The sequence below is a fragment of the Theropithecus gelada genome, chromosome 6 (genome assembly GCF_003255815.1).
Source record: "Theropithecus gelada isolate Dixy chromosome 6, Tgel_1.0, whole genome shotgun sequence".
Taxonomy (NCBI): domain Eukaryota; kingdom Metazoa; phylum Chordata; class Mammalia; order Primates; family Cercopithecidae; genus Theropithecus; species Theropithecus gelada.
Window position 1 is genome coordinate 62922301 of NC_037673.1, and position 23389 is coordinate 62945689.

At 39.5% G+C, this 23389-nt stretch overlaps 1 protein-coding gene across 1 annotated transcript in view; it reads right to left on the bottom strand.

Moving 5' to 3' along the window:
* SGTB (small glutamine rich tetratricopeptide repeat containing beta) overlaps nt 1-23389 on the bottom strand; it is a 60882-nt gene that overhangs the window by 29402 nt on the left and 8091 nt on the right. The window contains exons 3-5 of the mRNA XM_025388638.1: nt 20723-20826; nt 15504-15573; nt 10915-11014 (exon numbers count right to left, since the gene is read on the bottom strand). Coding sequence (XP_025244423.1) covers nt 10915-11014; nt 15504-15573; nt 20723-20826 — 274 coding nt within the window. The remainder of the gene's footprint in view (nt 1-10914; nt 11015-15503; nt 15574-20722; nt 20827-23389) is intronic.

A 23389-nucleotide genomic window follows, 5' to 3' on the forward strand; every position in this document is an offset into this window, starting at 1 on the left:
GGGAGGAAGGGAAGGAAGAAAGGAGAAAAAGAAAGGGAAGGAAGGAGGGAGGCAAGGAAGGAAGGGAAGGAAGGAAGGAAGGAAGGAAGGAGGGAGGGAGGGAAGGAAGGAAGGGAAGGAAGGAAGGAAGGAAGGAAGGAAGGAAGGAAGGAAGGAGGGAAGGAGGGAGGAAGGGAAGGAAGAAAGGAGAAAAAGAAAGGGAAGGAAGGAGGGAGGCAAGGAAGGAAGGGAAGGAAGGAAGGAAGGAAGGAAGGAGGGAGGGAGGGAAGGAAGGAAGGGAAGGAAGGAAGGAAGGAAGGAAGGAAGGAAGGAAGGAGAGAGGGAGGGAAGGAAGGAAGGAAGAAAGGAAGGAGAGAGGGAGGGAAGGAAGGAAGGAAGGAAGGAAAGGAAGGAAGGAGAAAGGTAAGGAAGGAAGGAAAGAAGGGAGGGAGGGAGGGAAAGAGTGAGGAAGTAAACATGGCAAATTGTTAACTACCATTGATTCTATGATGAACATACATATAGAGAGATATGTTCATCATACTATTCTCTCTCAATAACTAATAGGTTTAAATTTGTTTTTTTGAGAAAATAGACACACATACACACTGCCATATCACTGTTTCATCATTAGAAGTCATCAGGTAGAGACAACTTTCCCTTCTAAAATTCACTGAACCAACTCAGCTGATGTTTGTGGAATACCTATAATATGCTAGACACTGAACTCAAAACCACTATACAGAGATGAAGAGAATATCTCCCTGCCCTTCAACCTTTCCTAGTCTAATAGGGAAACAGATATGCAAATAAACAAATACTATAATAAATGCAAAACTGGAAGTATAAAAGGAAGAGGCAACACAGAGAAAGGTGTGGCTAACCCTATGCCAAGCTGTCTAACAGAACTTTCTGCAATAGAAAAGTTCTGTTTCTGTACTATCCAATACAGTAGCACCTAGCCACATGTGAGTAATGAGCATTTGAAATATGCTAATGCAACTGAGGAACTGCTAATACAATTTTTAATTGTATTACATTTTAATTAATTTATATTGAAATCACCACATGTGGTTGGGAGCTACCATATTGGACAGCACCACTCCACTGGACGTGGAGCGGAAGGGCATAGGGGCATGGTCAGGAGGTTGGGAGGAAAAGATACTAAGAAGCCTGGATGCAGTGGCTCCCACCTGTAATCCCAGCACTTTGGGAGACCAAGGCGGGTGGATCACCTGAGGTCAGGAGTCTGAGACCAGCCTGGCCAACATAGTGAAACCTCGTCTCTACTAAAAATACAAAAAAATTAGTCGAGCGTAGTGGTGGGCGCCTGTAGTCCCAGCTACTCAGGAGGCTGAGGCAGGAAAACTGCTTGAACCTGGGAGGCAGAGGGTGCAGTGAGTTGAGATCATGCCACTGCACTCCAGCCTGGGTGACAGAGGGAAAAAAAAGAAAAGATATTAAGAAAGTCTTCCCAAAAGAAGCAACACCTAACAGAGTTTTTTTGTCTTTTGTTTTCTGAGATGGAGTTTCGCTCTTGTGGCTCAGGCAGGAGTGCAGTGGCGCCACCGGCTCACTGCAACCTCCACCTCCCAGATTCAAGCAATTCTCCTACCTCAGCCTCTAGAGTAGCTGGGATTACAGACAGGCACCACCACACCCAGCTAATTTTTTGTATTTTTAGTGGAGACGGGGGTTTCACCATGCTGGCCAGGCTGGCCTCGAACTCCTGACCTCAGGTGATTCACCCACCTCGGCCTCCCAAAGCCTAATGGGTTTTGAAGGATGACTAGCAGTTGACCAATTAGATAAGGTAGGAAATATTCTAGGCACAGGGGGAAGCACATACAAAGCACGGAGAGATGTCCCAACATGGTATTTTTAAGAAATCAGTAAGTTTCGTATTACATGTGCACAGGTAGTAGAGAGAAGAGGAAAAGGGTAGGAGGAAAAGTGAAGATAATAAAGTTAAGAGAAAAGAAAGAGCCTAGATTAGAAAAGATCTTATGCGTCACGTTGAGGAGCTTAAATTGGATGCTGTAGGTATTTTGGAACTACTGAACAGAAAGCAAGCATTAGATGATCAATTTCACATCTTAGAAAAAAACCTTTTGGCAGAAGACAGGAGTGGGGAATGCAAGTAAAAATGGAATGCTATTTTCATGTCCCTATTGCACTAGTTCAACCAAAGTTAAGAACCTGGACTAAGGGAGCAGGAAATAAATTAGCCATTTGGGAGGTGTATGGAAAATGGAAACAGAAAGACACCCTGAAATCTGGCTTCAGATTCTGACAATAAGATAAGAAATAAGCAGGGAGGATCAGACTCAGAGAGAAGAGTGGGTGTGAGGAAGGAGGGGGACTGTGTTTCAATCTTAACAGCTTTGGATCACAAACTGCAAGTTAGGGTGAAAGCAGATTTGTGCAGCTCACAAAAGGAACAGGAGAGGCGTCTGAGCCTCAGAGGCCAGGAAAGGAAAGAGAAGACAGGCTATATTTGAATCTTCTGGAAGATGAAGTGAAACATGCCAATGTCTGAACTGAATAACAATGTGGTCTGTGCTCTCTGCCTCTGTTGTCTGGTTATCAGGGCATAACTAATGAAATTTCAGTGGAACAGTACAGTCAGAGTCACATGTTTTCAGGCACCCTTGCTTTCTTTGCCTTATTAGAAACAAAAGCATGAATATGATTTATGTTCTATTTTTATAGAAAGGCAGAAAAAAATCAAGCTACTTCACATTTCTCACATCATGCATAAATAAATCATGGCAAAAAATCTATTCCTACAACTAAAGAAGCCTTATCTTGTTTTTGAAAGAAACAAATGTTGCAAATCTAGGACTATGCTGGGAACTTTGTACATATTATCACTCCTCACAACTACCCTTTGAAGTGGATAATATCCTTATTTCACAAGTGAGGAAACTGAGGCTTAAAAAGATACAGTGACTGCCCAAGGTCATGTAGCTAGTAAGTGCAGAACTGAGATTCAACGACAAGCTCAAATCCCAGTGAATTGACTGACCACATGCTGCTCACAGAGGAGGAGGAAACAAAATGCGAAATAATGAGGCTTCTGTTCCCATCTTTCTCAGGGTTCACATGGCTACGTGCTGTCACTAGCATTTCTTATTACAATGGCCTGATGCTTCTTGATTGTGCCTTTTATACTAAGCTCTCCAATCTGAAATGCCTTCCCCTCTCCTCTGCCTATCCAAGTTCTATCAGTCCTTCAAATCTGACTCCAGTTCTCCATCACCTGAGAGGCCTTCCAAATTCCCTCCATCATGCTCTCTCTCTCTCTCCTGTCTTTTATTGCCTTAAGCCATTCAACCATCTATCCACCCCTGAAGCATGAGCTTACTATGGGTAAAGAACTCAGCACTGAAGTACAAAAGAAATGAGAACATCGTGTTTGTGTAGAGACAGAAGACATCCAAAACTGTTGTTCATTTCATATTATGGAGAGTTTGGTGGTGTTTTAGACCTATACTCAATCATTTGTTGTTTTATGTATACAAGGGTTAATGTGAATGGCTGCTTGCTTCAGTATCTTTTATACACTTCATAGTACAAAAATTGGCTGAACTCCTACAAAGCACAGTATAAGGTGCTATAGGGGATACAAATAGATACAAGTGCCAATCTCTGCCCTTCACCTGAAGAAATAAAACAAATATGTATATAAGGCAGAAAATATAAGCATATGATAAAACATATGACAAACCTACATAAATGTTACACATTGTGTCAAGTGCTAGAAGTATATTCAAAAAGCAAAACTACATGATATGTTTACAAGGAAGGATTCAGATTTTCCTTTTATCACAGTGGAGCCTAAAGCATCATAGGATCCTAAAAGGCCAAAATAGAAGACAAGTACTAGAAAAGAAAGAGTCATGCTTAAGAAATGTGCCCGATGATCATTTTCTAACAAATTAAAAAGTCAGTTCTATAAAAAGTAAACATTAGTTCATCCTAGGGAGTTGAGTATGTAAAAAATATTTTGATTGGTAATAAAATTGTGAAAATGAATTTAAAATGAAGATTTAGATTGGCTATTCTGAGCTTCCAATTTGCAGCCAGTTGGCAAAGAAAAATGGCAGAGATAGTTGGCAAGATTACAGGCTATTGAGATATTTATAGTTACTAGAGTCTCAATAAAACCAAAGTGATCCTAAAGCTTTGTTTAGTACTTGTATTAAATATAGAAACTTTTCTGATTATTTAATATTAAATAGCATGCTTTTTTACTGCACTTTTCAGGGAAAAAGATATGATTTAAGTTCAAAGGAGAAGCATAATTATTGATTTCAGTTTTACAAAAATTAAATAAAAAGCAAGCACAGGTATTGCCAAGAATTTCTTCTAATACAGCACTGGTGGATATAAGACTGTTCTCATCAAAAATAAACTTTGTAGGCTCACATTTTCCATATTTACACCTAAAAGTATATGGCTTATTGTGCTCTACAAATAAGAAATTTTGTGATCATATTTATATCTGGTTACAACATTTCATGACACTCTTAAGTATTTATTTCAAGACTGCATATGCTAAAACATTAAAACATTATATAAATTAATCTGATTATACATAATAAAACTTAACCATCAAACCACAGCTAAGAGGATTCATTCTCTACAAATTATTTGGATTTTCTATTTTAGAGAGCTACACTGATGATTAATAAAGGAATTTTTATGTGTGTGAAGAAGAAAATGAAGTTCTCTAGTGAGGCCAACTAAACTTCTTAAGGATACGACCTCCCACAAATAATAACTATAAAATCTGGACAACATTTTTAAAAAATTGTTTTAACTAGAAGCAGCCCAGGTGGCCATAGATAGGAAAACAGCTAAGCAAACTGATATATTCAAACCATAGAATATTATTGATCAATAAAAAAGAATGAACTAATACATGCCACGACATGGTTGAATCTCAAAACCATTATGCTGAGCAAATAAAGTTTTGCACAAAAAATATGTATGACTTCTTTCATATGAAACTCTAGAGGAAATGAATCTAATCTATCAAAACAGTGGTTACCTCTGGTGAGTATTGTAGGCAACAGACTATGAAGGGGTTTAAGGAACTTCCTGGACATCTGATGGTAGCTGGGATTACAGGCACCCACCACCATGCCTTGCTAGTGATGGTAATTTTCAATATCTTGATAGAATTTTAGGTTACACGGGTGTATGTATTTGTCAAAACTCCGTGAAAGTACAGTTAAGATTTATGCATTTTTTGTATGTAAACTTTACCCCCAAAAAATGATATGCATGCTAAGTACTTAAGGAGGATGTATATTGATGGCTGCAAGTTGACTTGAAATGCATCAAATGTACTATACTGCTTGATCTCCATAACAACCTTATGAGGTAAATACTATTATTACCCACATTTTACAGATAGGGAAACCAAGGCATAGATGCACTAGGAACTTTGCTCAAGGTCACACAGGTAGTAAGTGACAGAGCCAGAAATTACAATCCAAAGAGTCTGGACCCATCAAAAATAAATAAGTGAGACCTAATTAAACTGAAAGGCTTCTGTACAGCAAAAGAAATAATCATCAGAGTAAACAGACAGCCCACAGAATGGGAGAAAATATTTGCAAACTGTGCATCCAACAAAGAACTAATAAGTAGAATCTACAAAAACTCAAACAAATCAGAAAACAAACAAACAAACAAACAAATTAACCCATCAAAAAGTGGGCAAATAACATGAATAGACATTTCTCAAAGTTAAACAAATGGCCAAACGTATGAAAAAATGCTCAATCACTAATTATCAGGGAAATGCAAATTGAAACCACAATGAGATACCACCTTACTCTTGCAAGAATAGCCATTATTAGAAAGTCAAAAAACAACAGATGTTGGCATGGATGTGGTGAAGAGGGAATACTTATACACTGCTAGTGGAAATGTAAATTAGTACAACCTATATGGAAAACAGTGTGGAGATTTCTTAAAGAATTAAAAGTAGATCTACCATTCGATCCAGGAATCCCATTACTGGGTACCCACTCAAAGGAAAAAAAGTCATTACATCCAAAAGACACCTGCACGCATATGTTTATTGCAGGACAATTCATAATTGCAAAGATGTAGAACCAACTAAGGGCTCATTGGCCAATGAGTGGAAGAAGAAAATGTGGTATATATGTATATACTATGGAATACTACTCAGCCACAGAAAAAGAACAAGATGATATCTTTTGCAGCAACTTGGATGGAGCTGGAGATCATAACTGTAAGTGAAGTAACTCAGGAATGGAAAACCAAATGCTGTGTGTTCTCACTTATAAGTAGGAGCTAAGCTATTGGTACACAAAGGCATACAGAGTGGTATAATGTACTCTGAAGACTCAGAAGTGGAAGGATAGGAGGGAGATGAGATAAAAAAACTACATGTTGGGTACAATGTACACTACTCAGGTGATGGTTTCACTAAAATCTCAGACTTCACCACTATACAATTCAACCATATAACCAAAAACCACATATACCCCCAAAGCTACTGAAAAATATATATATATTTTTTTAAAAGAGTCTGGGTTCAGAATCCCTGCTCTTAACCACTTCTCTATTATAGTTCCACTAGTTGACTTGTTTGTTTGGTTTTTGTTTACTTTTTAGTAGAGACAGGATTTCACCACAATGGCCAGGAACTCCAGACCTCAAGTGATCCGTCCGCCTCAGCCTTCCAAAGTGCTTGGATTACAGGCATGAGCCACTGCACCCAGTCAACTTGTTATTGATATGGTACTCTCAAGATATGGTACTCTTCTCAAGTTTGTGGATGACATGAAAACAGAAGTAAGAGCAAATTCATTAATTACTTTACAGATTACTTATCAAAAAAGCTTTAAAAGACAAATGAATAGGAGCTTATAACAAGATAGAATTTGATAGGGGCAAAACGTAAGAGCCTGCATTTAAGTATAAGCAAGCAATTGTTTCTCCAGTGGCAGTATTAGTGCATAGCAGGTATTTGGTAAAAACCTGTCAAATATATATACGATTGAGTTATACGATAGAATCTATGAAAAAAGACGGCCGTAATATACCAAAAGCAAAATATGAACTTAACAAATAATGCTAGAATAAGCTGATATACAGCCATGTTATCTAGAAAGTGGGTTAAATTAGAGCCTTACAAGACTGTTGGTCTAGTTAGGCTAATGCCAGGTATACTGTGTTATCTTCTGGGAACTATATCTAACACACACAGGTAAACTGGAACAAGTTTCAAGAGAAGGTACAGGACTTAAAAGCTGTACTACCTGAAATATAACAGAAGAAACTTCAAACATTGAATGTGGAGAAAACAAAAGTGAACACGGTAGTAAATTTTAAAATGTAAGGTACTATCATGAAAAAGAAGAATCGGCGATGGGGGGCGGTGGCTCACGCCTGAAATCCCAGCACTTTGGGAGGCCAAGGCGGGCAGATCACGAGGTCAGGAGATTGAGACCATCCTGGCTAACATGGTGAAACCCTGTCTCTACCACAAAAATACAAAAAACTAGCCGGGCGTGGTGGCGGGCGCCTGTAGTCCCAGTTACTCGGGAGGCTGAGGCAGGAGAATGGCGTGAACCTGGGAGGCGGAGCTTGCAGTGAGCCGAGATCGCGCCACTGCACTCCAGCCTGGGCGACAGAGGGAGACTCCGTCTCAAAAAAAAAAAAAAAAAAAAAAAGAAAAAGAAAAGGAAAAGAAGAATTATGGCTAGGCGTGGTTGCTCAGACTTGTAATCCGAGCACTTCGGGAGGCTGAGGCAGGTAGATCACTTGAGGTCAGGAGTTCAACACCAGCCTGCCCAACATGGTGAAACCCTGTCTCTATTAAAAATTAGCTGGGCCTGGTGGCGCATGTCTGTAGTCCCAGCTACCCGGGAAGCTGAGACCGGAGAATCACTTGAACGTGGGAGGCGGAGGTTGCAGTGAGCCAAGATCCTGCCACTGCACTCCAGCCTGGGCGTTAGAGCAAGACTCCGTCTCAAAAAAAAAAAAATCGTAATTATTCTGGAACTAACCTTAAGTAAAACCAACTGACAGAAGCTACAGGAGCTACAGGAAAACAAATTCAGTGTCAATATAAGGAAGACCTTTCTAACAAATATAACCACAAAAGGCAGGGGAAGAGAGTGCTGTCTCAGAAGGGTGTGACTACCCTAAATATGATAATAATGAGTTTATGAAACATTGGACTGAGTTAACTTAAAGATCTCTTTCAAACCTAAGAACCTACTATAAAATAAAAGGTGATAAGGCCGTCATAACAAGTTTCAAATGGGTTAAAATAGTAATGCCAGTAACCAAAACAGACTTGAGATGATAAAATTTAAATGAAATGAAAAATAAGAAAATAGAAGTTATTTGTCAAGTCTGTAAATGGGGAGAGCTTTAAGTCTAAAAGCACTGGAATAAGATTCAAAGGAAAAGAAAAATTGGACTATATAAATTGTTAAAACTTTTACATATGAAAAACATTAAAAAGCAAATAAGACACACGGATTTTTGTTCTATATCTTTAATATAGGGCTCTGCTGTCTGATATAGTAGCCGTAAGCCATAGGTGGCTATATAATTTTTGTTTGTTTTTTTTTTTTTTGAGACGGAGTCTTGCTCTGTCACCCAGGCTGGAGTCCAGTGACGTGATCTTGGCTTACTGCAAGCTCCGCCTCCTGGGTTCACGCCATTCTCCTGCCTCAGCCTCCCAAGCAGCTGGGACTACAGGCGCCGGCCACTACACCTGGCTAATTTTTTCGTATTTTTTTTTTAGTAAAGACGGGGTTTCACCGTGTTAGCCAGGATGGTCTCGATCTCCTGACCTTGTGATCTGCCCGCCTCGGCCTCCCAAAGTGCTGGAACTACAGGCATAGGCCACCATGCCCGGCCTAAATTAATTTTAAATTGATTTAAACTTAAAAATTTAGTTCTTCAATTGCTCTCTAGCCACATTTCAAGTGCTCAACAGCCACTGTGGCTAGTGGCAACTGACCTGGACAGTACAGATACAGAACATTTCAATCACTGTAGAAAGTTCTACTGGAACTTCAATATTTAAAACAGAGTAATTTAATTCAGGGAACTTATTACATAAGGTGGTAGAAGAGCTGAGAGGCCAAACAGGGTTGTACAGCAATCCACAAATTCGCAACAGGAAGCCATTACCATCCCTAAGACTGAAGGACGAAGTACAAAGTCCAATACCAAAGGTCACCTGGCAAAGACCAGGAGCGCAGTATGTGTGTCGCATAGAAGTAGGAAGACAAGGATGAGAAGTAGCCCCTGCTGAATATACACCATGATGTTAAAAAATAAAATAAAACAAAAAAGCAGAAAGAAATACCTAGACTTCTCTCTTCTTTCTGCCCTCCAGTCTCCTGCCCAGTACCTCTATGGCTGAACCCATACAAAAGCCAGATAGTAAAGGAGCCTGGGAAATGCAGCCTATAGGGGTCAGACCCATGTTAAAAAGGACAGAGCCAAGAAAGAGGAACAAAGAAGTCTGGGGTCAAACAAGCTAAGAACTGGTATGGGTACTCCTCCTGCTGTGTCCTCACATGGCGAGAGGGACAGGGGAGCTCTCCAGAGTCTCTTTCATAAAGGTATTAATCCTCCTTTCATGACCTAAATCACCTTCCAAAGGTCCCACCTCCAAATACCATGACATTGGAGATTGGGCTTAAAATTCACATTAGCATATGAATTTTGAGGGGATAGAAACATTCAGTCTATAGAAGATATAAATAGAAAATTTAGGAAAAAACAAACAAAAATGGCCAACCTTTGAAAAAGATCCAACCTCACCAGTACTTAAATATAAATTAGAACAATTAATATGAAAACAAGATTAAATTAGCAATAATTAATCATTTGCATACTTAGTGCTGATCAAGGGCGTAGCCAAAACAGATACATTCCTAGGGAGACTTTTCAAAATATTTTCAAAGAAGGTGGGACAATTTTGTAATTTGCATCAACAATTTTAAAAATAATTTGCACTTCTAGACCTACTAAGTGCATTTCCAGGGATAAATCCAAAGTCCAGAAAATCTAAAGCATGAAAAATATTTTAGAAACAACAGATATTCATTGCAGCTTTATATGTTAATATTGAAAAAAAATGGAAGCAACTTCAATGTCCACCAGTAGGTCAATAGGTAAGTAAACTAAGGTATGTCTATCTCCTTATTCAGAAATAACCCTTGCTGAGTACTTCTTTGCTAGCCACAACAATAGGTGCTGGAAATATAAAAAATAATAAGCAGTAGTAATAGAGACTAATTTGTAACCATTTAAATAATGCTTATGAAAGACTGCAATAAAATAAGGACATATTTTTGATAAGCCCAGTGAACAAAGGTGAATCTAAAAATGAATAAACTGGCCGAGTGTGGTGGCTCATGCCTGTAATTCCAGCACTTTCGGAGGCCAAGGCAGGTGGATCACTTGAAGTCAGGAGTTCAGGACCAGCCTGGCCAACATGAACAGTGAAACCCCATCTCTACCAAAAAAAAAAAAAAAAAAAAAAAATGGTGGTGTGCACCTGTCCACCTGGTGTCCCAGCAGAGACTGAGGTGGGAGAATCACTTGAACTCAGGAGACAGGTTGCAGTGAGCCGAGATCATGCCATTGCACTCCAGCCTGGGTGACTGAGTGAGACCACGTCCCAAAAAAAAATAAAAATTAAAAATAAAAATGAATAAATTTATGTAAGACAAAATATGCTAACAGATTAATAACAGTGGTTGCCTCTGAATGGTAAGTTTATAAGTTTAATTTTTCTTCCTTCTTTATATTTTGCTGAACTTCCAAAATTTTCTAAATAAATAAGATTTGCATTGTCCTTCAAAGCTATTAATGTAAATGTTTAAGAATTGTAAACCTGCCACAATAGTGCTAGTTTACCTGTTGCAATAGTAAACCGCATTATTGGAATCCAATTCTATTGCCTGTGTGTAACAATCCACTGCAGCAGCATAATTTTCTTCTTTCATGTGGTTATTGCCTAAAATAAAGTAACCAGTATGTACAGTAAGTATAATATACATTAAAAACATAAACTCTGATAGATACATTTTAATCATGGAAACTATAATTATATGAAAGTCTGCCTCATGATTTTTCATTCACACTGGAGGTAAGTTTTATATTGTACTACAGAGTTGATATTATTTAGCTTTCAGTGTGTTTGAATCATTTTAACAATGCAAAGTCTTAAAAAATTAATGTTTATATACCTTAAAAATCCAGACTTAAAAGAGTAAATGCAACAATTATGACTATCTCATGGCAAAAATGAATCTCTTCTCACCTTCCTTATCTTCATCTCTCTCCTCCCTTTTAGAGCTGCCCCAGCCCGTTCCAGATGCAACACCCTCCCTAATCACCATCTCAATCTGGACCTGGTCTTCCACTCTTTCCCTGTTAAAACACACATCTGCTGATAATCAAGTTCTCAGAACCCTGCTGAGGATAAGCTGATAAAACTAATCACGCTATCATGATAGTAGCAGATAATATTTTTATGTGCTATCCCCTCCAGAGTTAGATTATTTTTAAAAGGGGATTTGAGGAGATTAATTTCTAGAAAGAGAATTTCAGATACCATGGCTAGCCTGCAAAGTACTGATTTTCAGGAAGGGCATCTGCAGATACATCTGGCAGTAATTTAGCTAAGTTAATAACTGTTCCGCAAAATAAGAGATTTCCCATGGCTATTTTTTGTATACCATTAAATGAAAAAGTAGTGTCCACTGCACTTAAAAGAATCAATGTTCAAAATACGTCTGGGCGTGGTGGCTCATGCCTGTAATCCCAACACTTTGGGAAGTGAAGGTGGGAGGATCACTTGATGCCAGGAATTCGAGACCAGCCTGGGCAATATAGTGGGACCCCCATCTTAACAAAAAGAATAATTAAAAAAAATTAGCCAGGCGCAGTGGTGCATGCCTGTAGTCCTAGCTACTTGGAGGCTGAGGCAGGAATATCACATGAACTTAGGAGGCTGAAGCTGCAGTGAGCCGTGATTGTGCCACTGCATTCCAGTCTAGGTGACAGAGTGAAACCCTGTCTTAAAAAAAAGAAAAAGAGGCCGGGCGCGGTGGCTCAAGCCTGTAATCCCAGCACTTTGGGAGGCTGAGACGGGCGGATCACGAGGTCAGGAGATCGAGACCATCCTGGCTAACACGGTGAAACCCCGTCTCTACTAAAAAAAATACAAAAAACTAGCCGGGCGACGTGGCGGGCGCCTGTAGTCCCAGCTACTCGGGAGACTGAGGCAGGAGAATGGCGTGAACCCGGGAGGCGGAGCTTGCAGTGAGCAGAGATCGCGCCACTGCATTCCAGCCTAGGCGACAGAGTGAAACTCCGTCTCAAAAAAAAAAAAAGAAAGAAAGAAAGAAAAAGAAAATATTAGAAACAATGGAGATTAGGAGGAAGGATTTACATCTCAAAGGCATCTGTGATTCTTTCCAGTTTTCTTAAACCAGAAACTCTCACATTAGCCTTGTTCTTAATAGATCATTAGCTGCTTAACAGGAAGAGTGGGGCATAAATTTGCAAGGAACACAAACAGAATATTCAAGTTACAGTCAATTAGGAGTCAAAAATGAATATAAAGAGTGACTACTAATAAGCACATGGTTTTTGTTTGGGGGGTTATAAAAATGTTCTGTAGGCTGGGTATGATGGCTCATCCTTGTAATCGCAGCACTTTGGAAGGGCAGGGCGGGCGTATGGCTTGAGCCCAGGAATTAGAAACTAGCGTGGGCAACATGGTGAAACCCCATCTCTACAAAAAAAAAAAAAAAAAAACTAGCCAGGGTGGTGGTGTGTGCCTGTAGTCCCAGCTACTGGGGAGGCTTAAGTGGGAGGATTGCTTGAGCCCAGGAGGTTGAGGCTGCAGTGGTCTGTGGTCAGACCACTGCACTCCATCTACCCTGGTGGAAAGAGGGAGACTCCGTCTCAAGAAAAAAAAAAATTTCTATAATTGATTATGGTAATGGCTGCACAACTCCAAGAATATACTAGAAACTAACGCATTGTACCCTTTAAAGAAATAAACTGTATGATATATGAATTATATCGCAACAAATATCTTTTAGAGTTAAAAAAATTAATTTGGATCTTCCCCAAAACAGAAATCAATAGAAAGCCTCTAAGGAAACTGAGAGGAAAACATCGTTTTTTATGAAGAAACAAAAAGTTTGCATTAGCAAAGACAGTTTGATTTCCATGTCAAATGTTTTAATTTTCTGGGTTATTGAGACTTTGATGTTGCTGTTGAGCTGTTTGTCTTGATGGCATTTTATGATTACATTATTAAAGCTGTATTGTATGTCTTTTCCTGTGTCACCTCAAAGGTGTAGATACCGTAATGTATATATACATACCACAAATATTATGCACATGTATACTATAAGTTAATGATAAAAGGCCTAACACATTTAACATATAAAATATTTAACATATAAATATTTAACATATAAAATACTTAACATATAAAAATTCAGGGTTGGGCGCAGTGGCTCACATCGGTAATCCCGTCACTTTGGAAGGCCGAGGTGGGTGGATCACCTGAGGTCAGGAGTTTGAGACCAGCCTGGCCAACATAGTGAAACTCAAATTTCAACACAGTGAAATTTTTGTATTTACGAAAAATACAAAAATTAGCTGGGCGTGGTGCCACATGCCTGTAGTCCCAGCTACTCGGGAGGCTGAGGTAGGAGAATCACTGGAACCTGGGAGGCAGAGGTTGCAGAGAGCCAAGATCGCGCCACTGCACTCCAGCCTGAGCAACAGAGCAAAACTCCATCTCAAAAAAAAAAAAAAAAAAACTAAGTAGCAAAAAGAAATACTGACAAAAATATCAAAGACAGTGTTATTTAGGATTACAAAATTATCTGTCTAGGTAAGTAAGACATGCTCAGTGTCATGTAACACTACACAGCCATTAAAAACAGTGTTATAGGCCAGGCATGGTGACTCAAGCCTGTAATCCCAGCACTTTGGGAGGCCAAGGCGGGTGGATCACATCAGGTCAGGAGTTCAAGACCAGCCTGGCCAACATAGTGAAACACCATCTCTACTAAAAATACAAAAAAATTCACCAAGGGTGGTGGCACATGCCTGTAATACCAGCTACTTGGGAGGCTGAGGCAGGAGAATTGCATGAACCCAGGAGGCAGAGGTTGCAGTGAGCCAAGATCCTACCACTGCACTCCAGCCTAGGTGGCAGAGAGAGACTCCATCTCAAAAAAAAAAAACAAAAACAAAAACCACAGTGATACAGGTATATATTTACAGACCTAGAGAAATGACCATGCCCAAGGAATAGGAACAGTATAATTGTTTCATATCCACCTTTTTAGATACCAGGTGATTGTGTGTGTGTGTGTGTGTGTGTGTGTGTGTGTGTGTAAATATATATAAATATATATACACTTTTTTTTTTTGAGATGGAGTCTCTCTGTTGCCAGGCTGGAGTGCAGTGGCATGATCTCAGCTCACTACAACCTCCGCCTGCCGGGTTCAAGCAATTCTCCCGCTTCATCCTCCCGAGTAGCTGGGATTACAGGCACACGCCACCACGCCCAGCTAATTTTTGTATTTTTAGTAGAGACGGGGTTTCACCATGTTGGCCAGATGGTCTTGATCTCCTGACCTCATGATCCACGTGCCTCAGCCTCCCAAAGTGCTGGGATTACTGTGAGCCACCATGTCCGGCCACGATATATATTTTTTTAACTCAACTGCCTGCTTCAAGCTATGAAATAAAGAAAAGGCTAGAAAATGTTTCTGAACATAGCATATTCCCTAATAACTCCCTGTCTATATACAGAACAGAGAATTTATTGGCTCTCACTCACTGCTAAAGATAAAGACTGTACCCTACAGCTTTGTAATACAAACCTTGCAGGCCTGACACGACTCTCGTCTATAGCTTAACATAGTTGACATAATGGAAAAATTGAACACAAATCCTCAACAGTGACTTATTTATCAAAACCAAAAATGCTTCAATAGCCAACTAGTATAAAATTTAATCATGTAGTAATCAAAAGTGCTAGCTAATAAACAAGTACCACGTGCCTACCTTAACAAATTTCAAAGAACTCAAAAACACTAAAGATACGAAAGTTAAAATAATGCTGAAAACTATTTTCCTCTTTTTAAGTATAAAGAAGAATTTGAGATCCTACAGTAAAAGTAGCAAAAACAGTCAGAAGCAATTCGCCCTTAAGTTATTTGTTCTGCAACTTTTACTCACAACAGATCTGTTTCTCTTGAAGCAAGCTATAACTGTATTGCCCACAAGCCATTCTGTACTTGCAGGCTTCTCACCCATCACATTCACTTCTGTTTTGTAAATGCCATGTGCACTCATGACAATCTAGTCTTGGTGGTGTAAATCAGAACTATATCAATTGACAGTAATTTCCTCCACAGGTTCAGAAAGCTTTACTAAGTAAGTCATTTTTGTATGAAATATTCACCTTCATCTTTTAATTGGTCAGCTTTTCCCACATCTTCAGGCACTGAGTTTGAAAGGGGCAGAACATCATTCTGAAATTAAATAAAAATCAATGCACTTCCCTTTAGCTACATAAAGAATCATTCTAGCATACTATAAAATAATAATAAATTACCCACATTTTAAATCATCTGTAACTCCACATCATGAAATCAAATTCCTAAATAATAGCATTAACAAAAAATAGGGGAAAAGTACTCTCATATATTTTTTATTAGAAATATGAATATGTGTGACTGAACCCGGTGGCTCATGCCTTAATCCTAGCACTTTGGGAGGTCGAGGTGGATGGACAGCTTGAGCTCAGGAGTTCGAGACCAGCCTGGGCAATATGGTGAAACCCCATCTCTACAGAAAACACAAAAATTAACCAGGTGTGGTGGCATGTGCCTGTAGTCCCAGCTACTTGGGAGGCTAAGATAGGAGAATGGCTTGAGCCCAGGAGGCAGAGGTTGCAGTGAGCTGAGATCATGGCACTGTACTCCAGCCTGGGCAACAGAGCCAGATCTTGTCTCAAAAAAAAAAAGAAAAAGCATATGAAGAATGTGTGAATCAAACTTTTAAAAAATGTGCATTTCCCATACCCAGCACTCCTACTTCATAAACAAAACAATGGAATTAGTATGTAAAGAACAGGAATAGAAATATGATCAAGGGATTGTTTATATTAGTGAAAATTTTGGAACAAAATGTCTAATATCCTATCTAAGATATACCTTACAAAGTCAAAATCAGTCTACAAAAAATCATTTATAATATGTTATATAAATATGTTAGCACAAACATTAAAAACAGCCTGGAAAGATGTGTATCAGAATTAAAATTTTAACTTCCATGTTTCCATATTGTCCAATTTTTTTTTTCTTTTCTTTTTGAGATGGAGTCTTGCTATGTTGCCAGGCTGGAGTACAGTGGCATGATCTCGGCTCACTGCAACCTCCACCTCCCAGGTCCAAGCAATTCTCCTGCCTCCGCCTCCCAAGTAGCTGGGACTACAGGTGCATGTCACCACGCCCTGCTAATTTTTGTATTTTTAGTAAAGACAGGGTTTCACCACATCGGCCAGGATGGTCTAGATCTCATGACCTCGTGATCTGCCTGCCCCAGCCTCCCAAAGTGCTGGGATTACAGGCATGAGCCACCACACCTGGCCCCAACTTTTTAAAAACAATGAACATATATTAATTTTACTACAAGATAAGAAAACACTGCCAGGCGCAGTGGCTCACGCCTGTAATCCCAGCACTTTGGGAGGCCAAGGCAGGCGGATCATGAGGTCAGGAGATCGAGACCATCCTGACTAACACAATGAAACCCTGTCTTTACTAAAAACATACACACACACAAAAATTAGCCAGGCGAGGTGGCGGGCACCTGTAGTCCCAGCTACTCGGGAGGCTGAGGCAGGAGAATGGCGTGAACCCGGGAGGCGGAGCTTGCAATGAGCTGAGATGGCACCACTGCACTCCAGCCTGGGCAACAGAGCAAGATTCCTTCTCAAAAAGAAAAAAAAAGAAAGAAAACACTATAAAATCCCTGTCTTTAGTACCTACTATCATTCCAACACCAACTTTCCATTAATAAGGTTCAAACTACAGGTGCTTATGAAAACCAAATGTTAAGATTTAGAAAAATCTTGAGTGGCATGGGGAACACAGTATGTTTTTTCATTTTTGAAAGATCTTTTTAAAATTGTATTGCTTTTAAACTTGACTCTGAAGTTCATAAATCAGTCTATCATTTTTTTAAAGAAGCATAATTTGTAGCCATTGACCTATGTAATATACATACATACATACAGTTGTTGTTGTTGTTTGTTTGTTTTTGAGACAGGGTCTCACTCTGTCACCCAGGCTGGAGTATGGTGGTGTGACCATGGCTAACTGCAACCTCAACCTCCAGAGCTCAAGTGATCCTCCCACCGCGGCCTCCAGAGTAGCTAGGACTACAGGTGTGTGCCACTACACTTGAGTAATTTTTAAATTTTTTATAGAGATAGGGTCTCCCTATGTTGCTCAGGCTGGTCTCAAACTCCTAGCTTAAGCAATTCTCCCATGTTGGCCTCCCAAAGTGTTGGGATTATAGGCATGAGCCACCATGCCCAGCCCTATGTACTGTAGTCTATATTCATCATTACCTTTGTCTTGATTAGAGTTTCCACAAAATTGATAGCGCTAACATCAGAAATATATTTTGCAAATTAGACATAAATATTCACAAGTAAAAAATCACTGACAAATATATGGGTCTTGTCCTTATTTTTTTAAAAATCATTATCTACTAATCAGTTTTCCTAAGCATAAAATACTGGAATAAAAATACAGAATCAAAATGAGAACCTTCCTAAGTAGAGGTCACTACTTAAAACTGACTGTAGTTACTCAGGATCTAAACATAATTCAAAGACACATTACCATCCTACAGTACTTGGCTTCAGGGTTCCTTGTATTTTAAATTTTCCAATAAACCTAGGCACTTTATACATGGGAAAAAGCAATTTGGGGGTCAGAAAAATAGCATATTAAAAAATAGATTATAATCTCTTCTGTCTTCCCAATCCTTCTAAATTATTTGCCAAAATTGCCACTGTTTTATAGTTTGAAAACTAATTATCATATTCATTGCATAAATTTGAGCAGTTCACCATGGGGGAGCAAGAGCTACCTACTTTAAATGAAGGGAATGAATCCACTTGGTATATAAACACAATTGAGGGAAAATAGAAAAGCAGTATCCTAAAGATAAAATGACCAATATAACAATCAAGTACACTTGGTGAGACAAATAATTTCTTTAATTACAACAATCTTGATGCTATTTCAGGTGAATTTTACACTTTCTCTGCCATACTCTGTCAATAAACATCTATGGAATGAAGCCATAGCTGTAAAATAAGACTACTAAAGAATTATGAGACCAGGCGCGGTGGCTCATGCCTATAATCCCAGCACTTTGGGAGGCCGAGGCAGGCGGATCATTGGGTCAGGAGTTCGACACCAGCCTGGCCAAGATGGTGAAACTCCGTCTCTACTAAAAATACAAAAATTAGCCAGGGCCGGGCACAGTGGTGGGTGCCTGTAATCCCAGCTACTCAGGAGGCTGAGGCAGGAGAATCACTTGAACCCGGCAGGCGGAGGTTGCAGTCAGCTGAGATCGTGCCACTGCATTCTAGCCTGGGCAACAGGGCAAGTCTCCTTCTCAAAAAAAAAAAAAAAAAAATTAGCCAGGCATGGTGGCGCACGCCTGCAGTCCCAGCTACTCAGGAGGCTGGGGCAGGAGAATCGCTTGAACCTGGGAGGCAGAGGTTGCAGTGAGCTGAGATTGCGCCACTGCACTCCAGCCTGGGCGACAGAGCAAGACTCCATCTCAAAAAAAAAAAAAAAGAAAAAAAAAGAAATATGATACCACATATAACACAACTGTAGATATTTTCGGCAGCCAGTTTCAGTAAACTGTATTTTAACAATAGTGACCAACAAACTTCTTATAATTAAATGCAATCAGGGAGATACAGCAAAATAAAGAAAAAGCTTTATTCAAACAGAGGGTAAAAGTCAATTAGAGCTTCCTGAGAAGAAAAAAAAAAAAAAAGAAGTTCTAATATCTTCAGTATTAAGTCAATGGTGACAGTAGCTAAAGAGTGAGCAAATCTAAAACTGTCTCAAGCACAGGCCTCACATATCTGACAGCAAAGAAGGTCTGCTTTATCCATAACCATATCTAGCCACTGAAACAGGGTTCCCTGAGGGGGCCACAGGCCCAATCAATAAAAGAACCACAGCCCACCATCACCAAAGGGAAGAAAAAGGGAGTTCCCTGATGAGGAACAGAGATAAACGTTACTATCTCCTTATATCTTGTCACACAATAAGAATTCATCTGTTTGATGAATTAATGTATAAGTGCATTATTTTTCTCCCAAGTGTAATAAAAGGGAATGATTTACTGCCAAGTTGCCATCTTCATTGCAACTGTAACAACCTCTTTCCAAGAAGTTCGAGAAACAGAGCCTGGAGGATCCAGTCAAGTATGGTATTCTCGGCAATGTCCACTCCAGACTGAAGTGTGCAAGATATGTTTCAGCTTCACTCCAGAATTCTTCATTATATACTAAAGCTCAAGTATGGAGTTAGAAAAACAAAAGGAGCCCATGAGGCACCAAAATGTCATAAAGAAACATGTGGGGCCAGGTGTGGTGGCTCACGGCTATAATCTGAGCACTTTTTGGAGGCCAAGGCAGGATGACGGCTTGAGCTCAGGAGTTCAGGACCAGCCTAGGCAACAAAACAAACAAAGCAAGACCCCGTTGCTACTAAAAAACAAAAACAAACAAACAAAAATTAACTGGGTGTAGTGGTGTGAGCTTGTAGTCCCAGCTGCTCGCAAGTCTAAGGTGTGAGAATTGAGGAGTGCTTGAGGCCAGGTGGTTGAGGCTGCAATGAGCCATGATCACACCACTAGACTCCAGGCTGGGTGACAGAGAGAGACCTGCCTCAGAAAAAAAGAAAACAAAGAAACAAGTGAGAGTTCAACCCACATGTGGGAGCCCTAAACTCACTAACCTTAGCATTTTTCAGTCTCATGGTCTGTTTTCTGAAAAGGCCAGAAACCCAAGACCATGTATAAATAGTCCCCAGGAACAGGGATCAGCAAACTTGGATTTCAGTCTTAGTTTTGCCCAGTGACCCTTAACCTTTTCCTGTTTTAAAGAGCCCCATCAATGGGCAAATTTGATGACTTCTGCTTCAGAAATGATGATTCAATTCCAGATGAATCTATTTCCACATGGCTGCTTCCTAGACATTAAAACTTTTTAAAGCTGTATTCCACGTTTTAGGGAAACATCAATTCAGATGCTGGAAATCGAAAAATACTCAGATTCATTGAAATGACATTCAAGAAAAAAAAATACTCAGATACTGTAAAGAACTTAAAAGTCCACTAATACATATCATTAAATATAAAAGGTGAGAAGATGAAAATAGTTATCAATATGAAAATCTAAAGCACATTAAATGAGTTACATTTTAGACACCCAATTATATCCATACAGACAGACTATTTACCTTATATACAGGATGAAGTTAATATACCTGGCCCCTCAACTATTAACAACCTATTAACATAAAATTGTAGTCATATTTATATCAGTTAATAATGAGAAAAATAATGACAACATACCTTACAGAAGGAATTGGTAAACATTTCCGTCAAAGGCTGTGAAACTGCTAGGTGTGTATCTTCTGGGCTGATCTTAAAAACTGTCTCCAAGCACTGAATTGCAACTTAAAATAAATTTTAATAGTAAAAAACAATCAGCAATTAAAAAAAAAAAAACAAGTTTTTTTTTTCTGATAGAACTGCAATGTATGAAAATTCAGTATTTTGATCACAGAACATAAGGAAAACATTGGTTCAGCTGTAAAGAAATTTCTGTTTATAGACTAGCTATCGAAGGAAAATACACTGATTTTCCTTCTTCCTTCCTCACCCTCCCACTCTCCCTTCACCTGCCCTTCCTTTCTTTCTTTCTTCCTAATTTTTTTTAGAGACAAGTTTTCGCTTTGTGGCCAGGCTGGAATGCAGTGGCACAATTATAGCTCACTGGTACCTTGACTTCCTGGGCTCAAGGGATCCCCCCGCCTCAGCTCCCTTAGTAATTGAGACTATAGGCATGAGCCACATGCTAACTGTTTAAATATTTTTGCAGAGGCGGGGTCTTGCCACATTGTCCAGGCTGGTCTCAAACTCCTGGGCTCAAGTGATCATCCTACCTCGGCCTCCCAAAGTGCTGGGATTATAGGCATGAGCCACCACACCTGGCAACGACTTGATTTCTTATTCCTCACTTAAGGAAAAATGTTGTCTAGAATATAATTTCTCAATATATGTATTACATCATATTCTTGTTGAAGGCTACCAGAAAGAAAGAGCAAGTCATTAATACCAACAACTTAGCCAAGTGTGGTGGGTTACGCCTGTAATCCCAGCACTTTGGGAGGCCAATGAGAGTGGATTGCCTGAACTCAGGAATTCAAGGCCAGCCTGGGCAACATGGAGAAATCTTTACCAAAAATACAAAACATTGGCCAGGCATGGTGGCGCACACCTATGGTCCCAGCTACTCGAGAGGCTGAGGTAGGAGGATTGCTTGAGCCTGGGAAGAGGAGGTTACAGTGAGCCAAGATCTCACTACTACACTCCAGCCTGGGTTGAGACCCCATCTCAAAAAAACAAAAAGGAAAACAAATCAAAAAAAGTACTCTCGCTACAAACCTAAAATATTATCTTTTTTTAAAAAAATGTGAGAAACCGAATTCTCCATTAATTAAAAACACTAATAGTAACAGAACATAGCCCCCAGCACATAGGAAGAAGCACTTAATATTAATCCTGGTGTACTCATGTGAAGATAGATTTTAAAAATTCATTCATCCATGCAAATTTGCCAAGTGCCTACTATGTGTAAGGCACTAGTCTAAGGTGGTAGAGAAACAGTAATAAACCTAACAGAAAAAAATCACTGTCTACATGATAAAGCTTATATTTTAATAAAGGAAGACAACATATATAAGCAAAATATAAAGCATGTTAAATGGTGATGGGGCCTTGTCTATTTTTATTGTATGCAAAATAAATGGTTGGTATGGCTAGGGTATACAGTGGATGGAAAGACATGGTGAGGGATTATGTTTGAAGTCTGTCATTAGAGGCCAGGTTTGGTGGCTCACGTCTGTAATCCCAGCACTTTGGGAGGCTGAGGAAGGCAGATCACCCGAGGTCAGGAATTCATGACCAGCCTGGCCAACATGGTGAAACCCCATCTCCACGAAAAACATAAAAATTAGTTGGACGTGGTTGCATGCCCCTGTAATCCCAGCTACTTGGGAGGCTGAGGCATGGGAATTGCTTGAACCCAGGAGGCAGTGGTTGCAGTGAGCCGAGATCACCCCACTGCACTCTAGCCTGGGCGACAGAGTGAGACTCTGTCTTCAAAAAACAAAAGAAGTCTGTGTAGATGACAAGCCACCTGAAATGGCATTTTTAAAAAGATTTAGACTTCAAGAAATGAGCAAATGGAGAGCCATTAAATAAATTAGTAAAGGAGAGTAACATAACTAAATTATGTTTAGAACTAAAAGTCTGGCAGGAACATTGAGAATGAATTAGAGAGAAAACTTGGGATTCGAGAAAATGGGAGCAGGTAGTTAATAGCGGATAGCATATATCCTGTCCTCTCTACAATTACCCTTTGAGGGGAAGGGAAGCAGATTCTCATCCTGATAGTGCTCACCTTTGGAAAGGAATTCACTCCTGGCTCAATGAGATGAGAATGTACCCAAAACGCCCAGTGTATTTCCAGACAGTGTGAAGTAGATTCCCTTATACTTGTATGTAACTTTTAAAAGATACATTATGTATGAATTGCAGCCCTGGGGAAATTACCTCTGTCATAAAAGAAACATTATTACTTTCAGTAATCACAGAACAATTCTCCTTAAAGAGGGATTTAATAAGAAACTAAATTACCAATGATAAAAAGTCAAAGGGTCTTTTAGATACAAAATAATCTACTGTTCACCCATCCCTATTCTCCTCCCTTTCTATTCCTACCAAGCCCTACTACTATTTACCCATCCCTATTCTCTCCCTTTCTATTCCTATCAAGCAGTTGTACTTGCACGTAAAACACTGGGCCACAAGAAAATAGGCTCTCATTGCCACGAAGACTGCTATTTAAAATAATAACAGTAGTAATAATAATAATAATGTATGTGGCCAGGCACAGTGACTCATGTCTCTAATCCCAGCACTTTGGGAGGCCAAGGAGGGTGGATTACCTGAGGT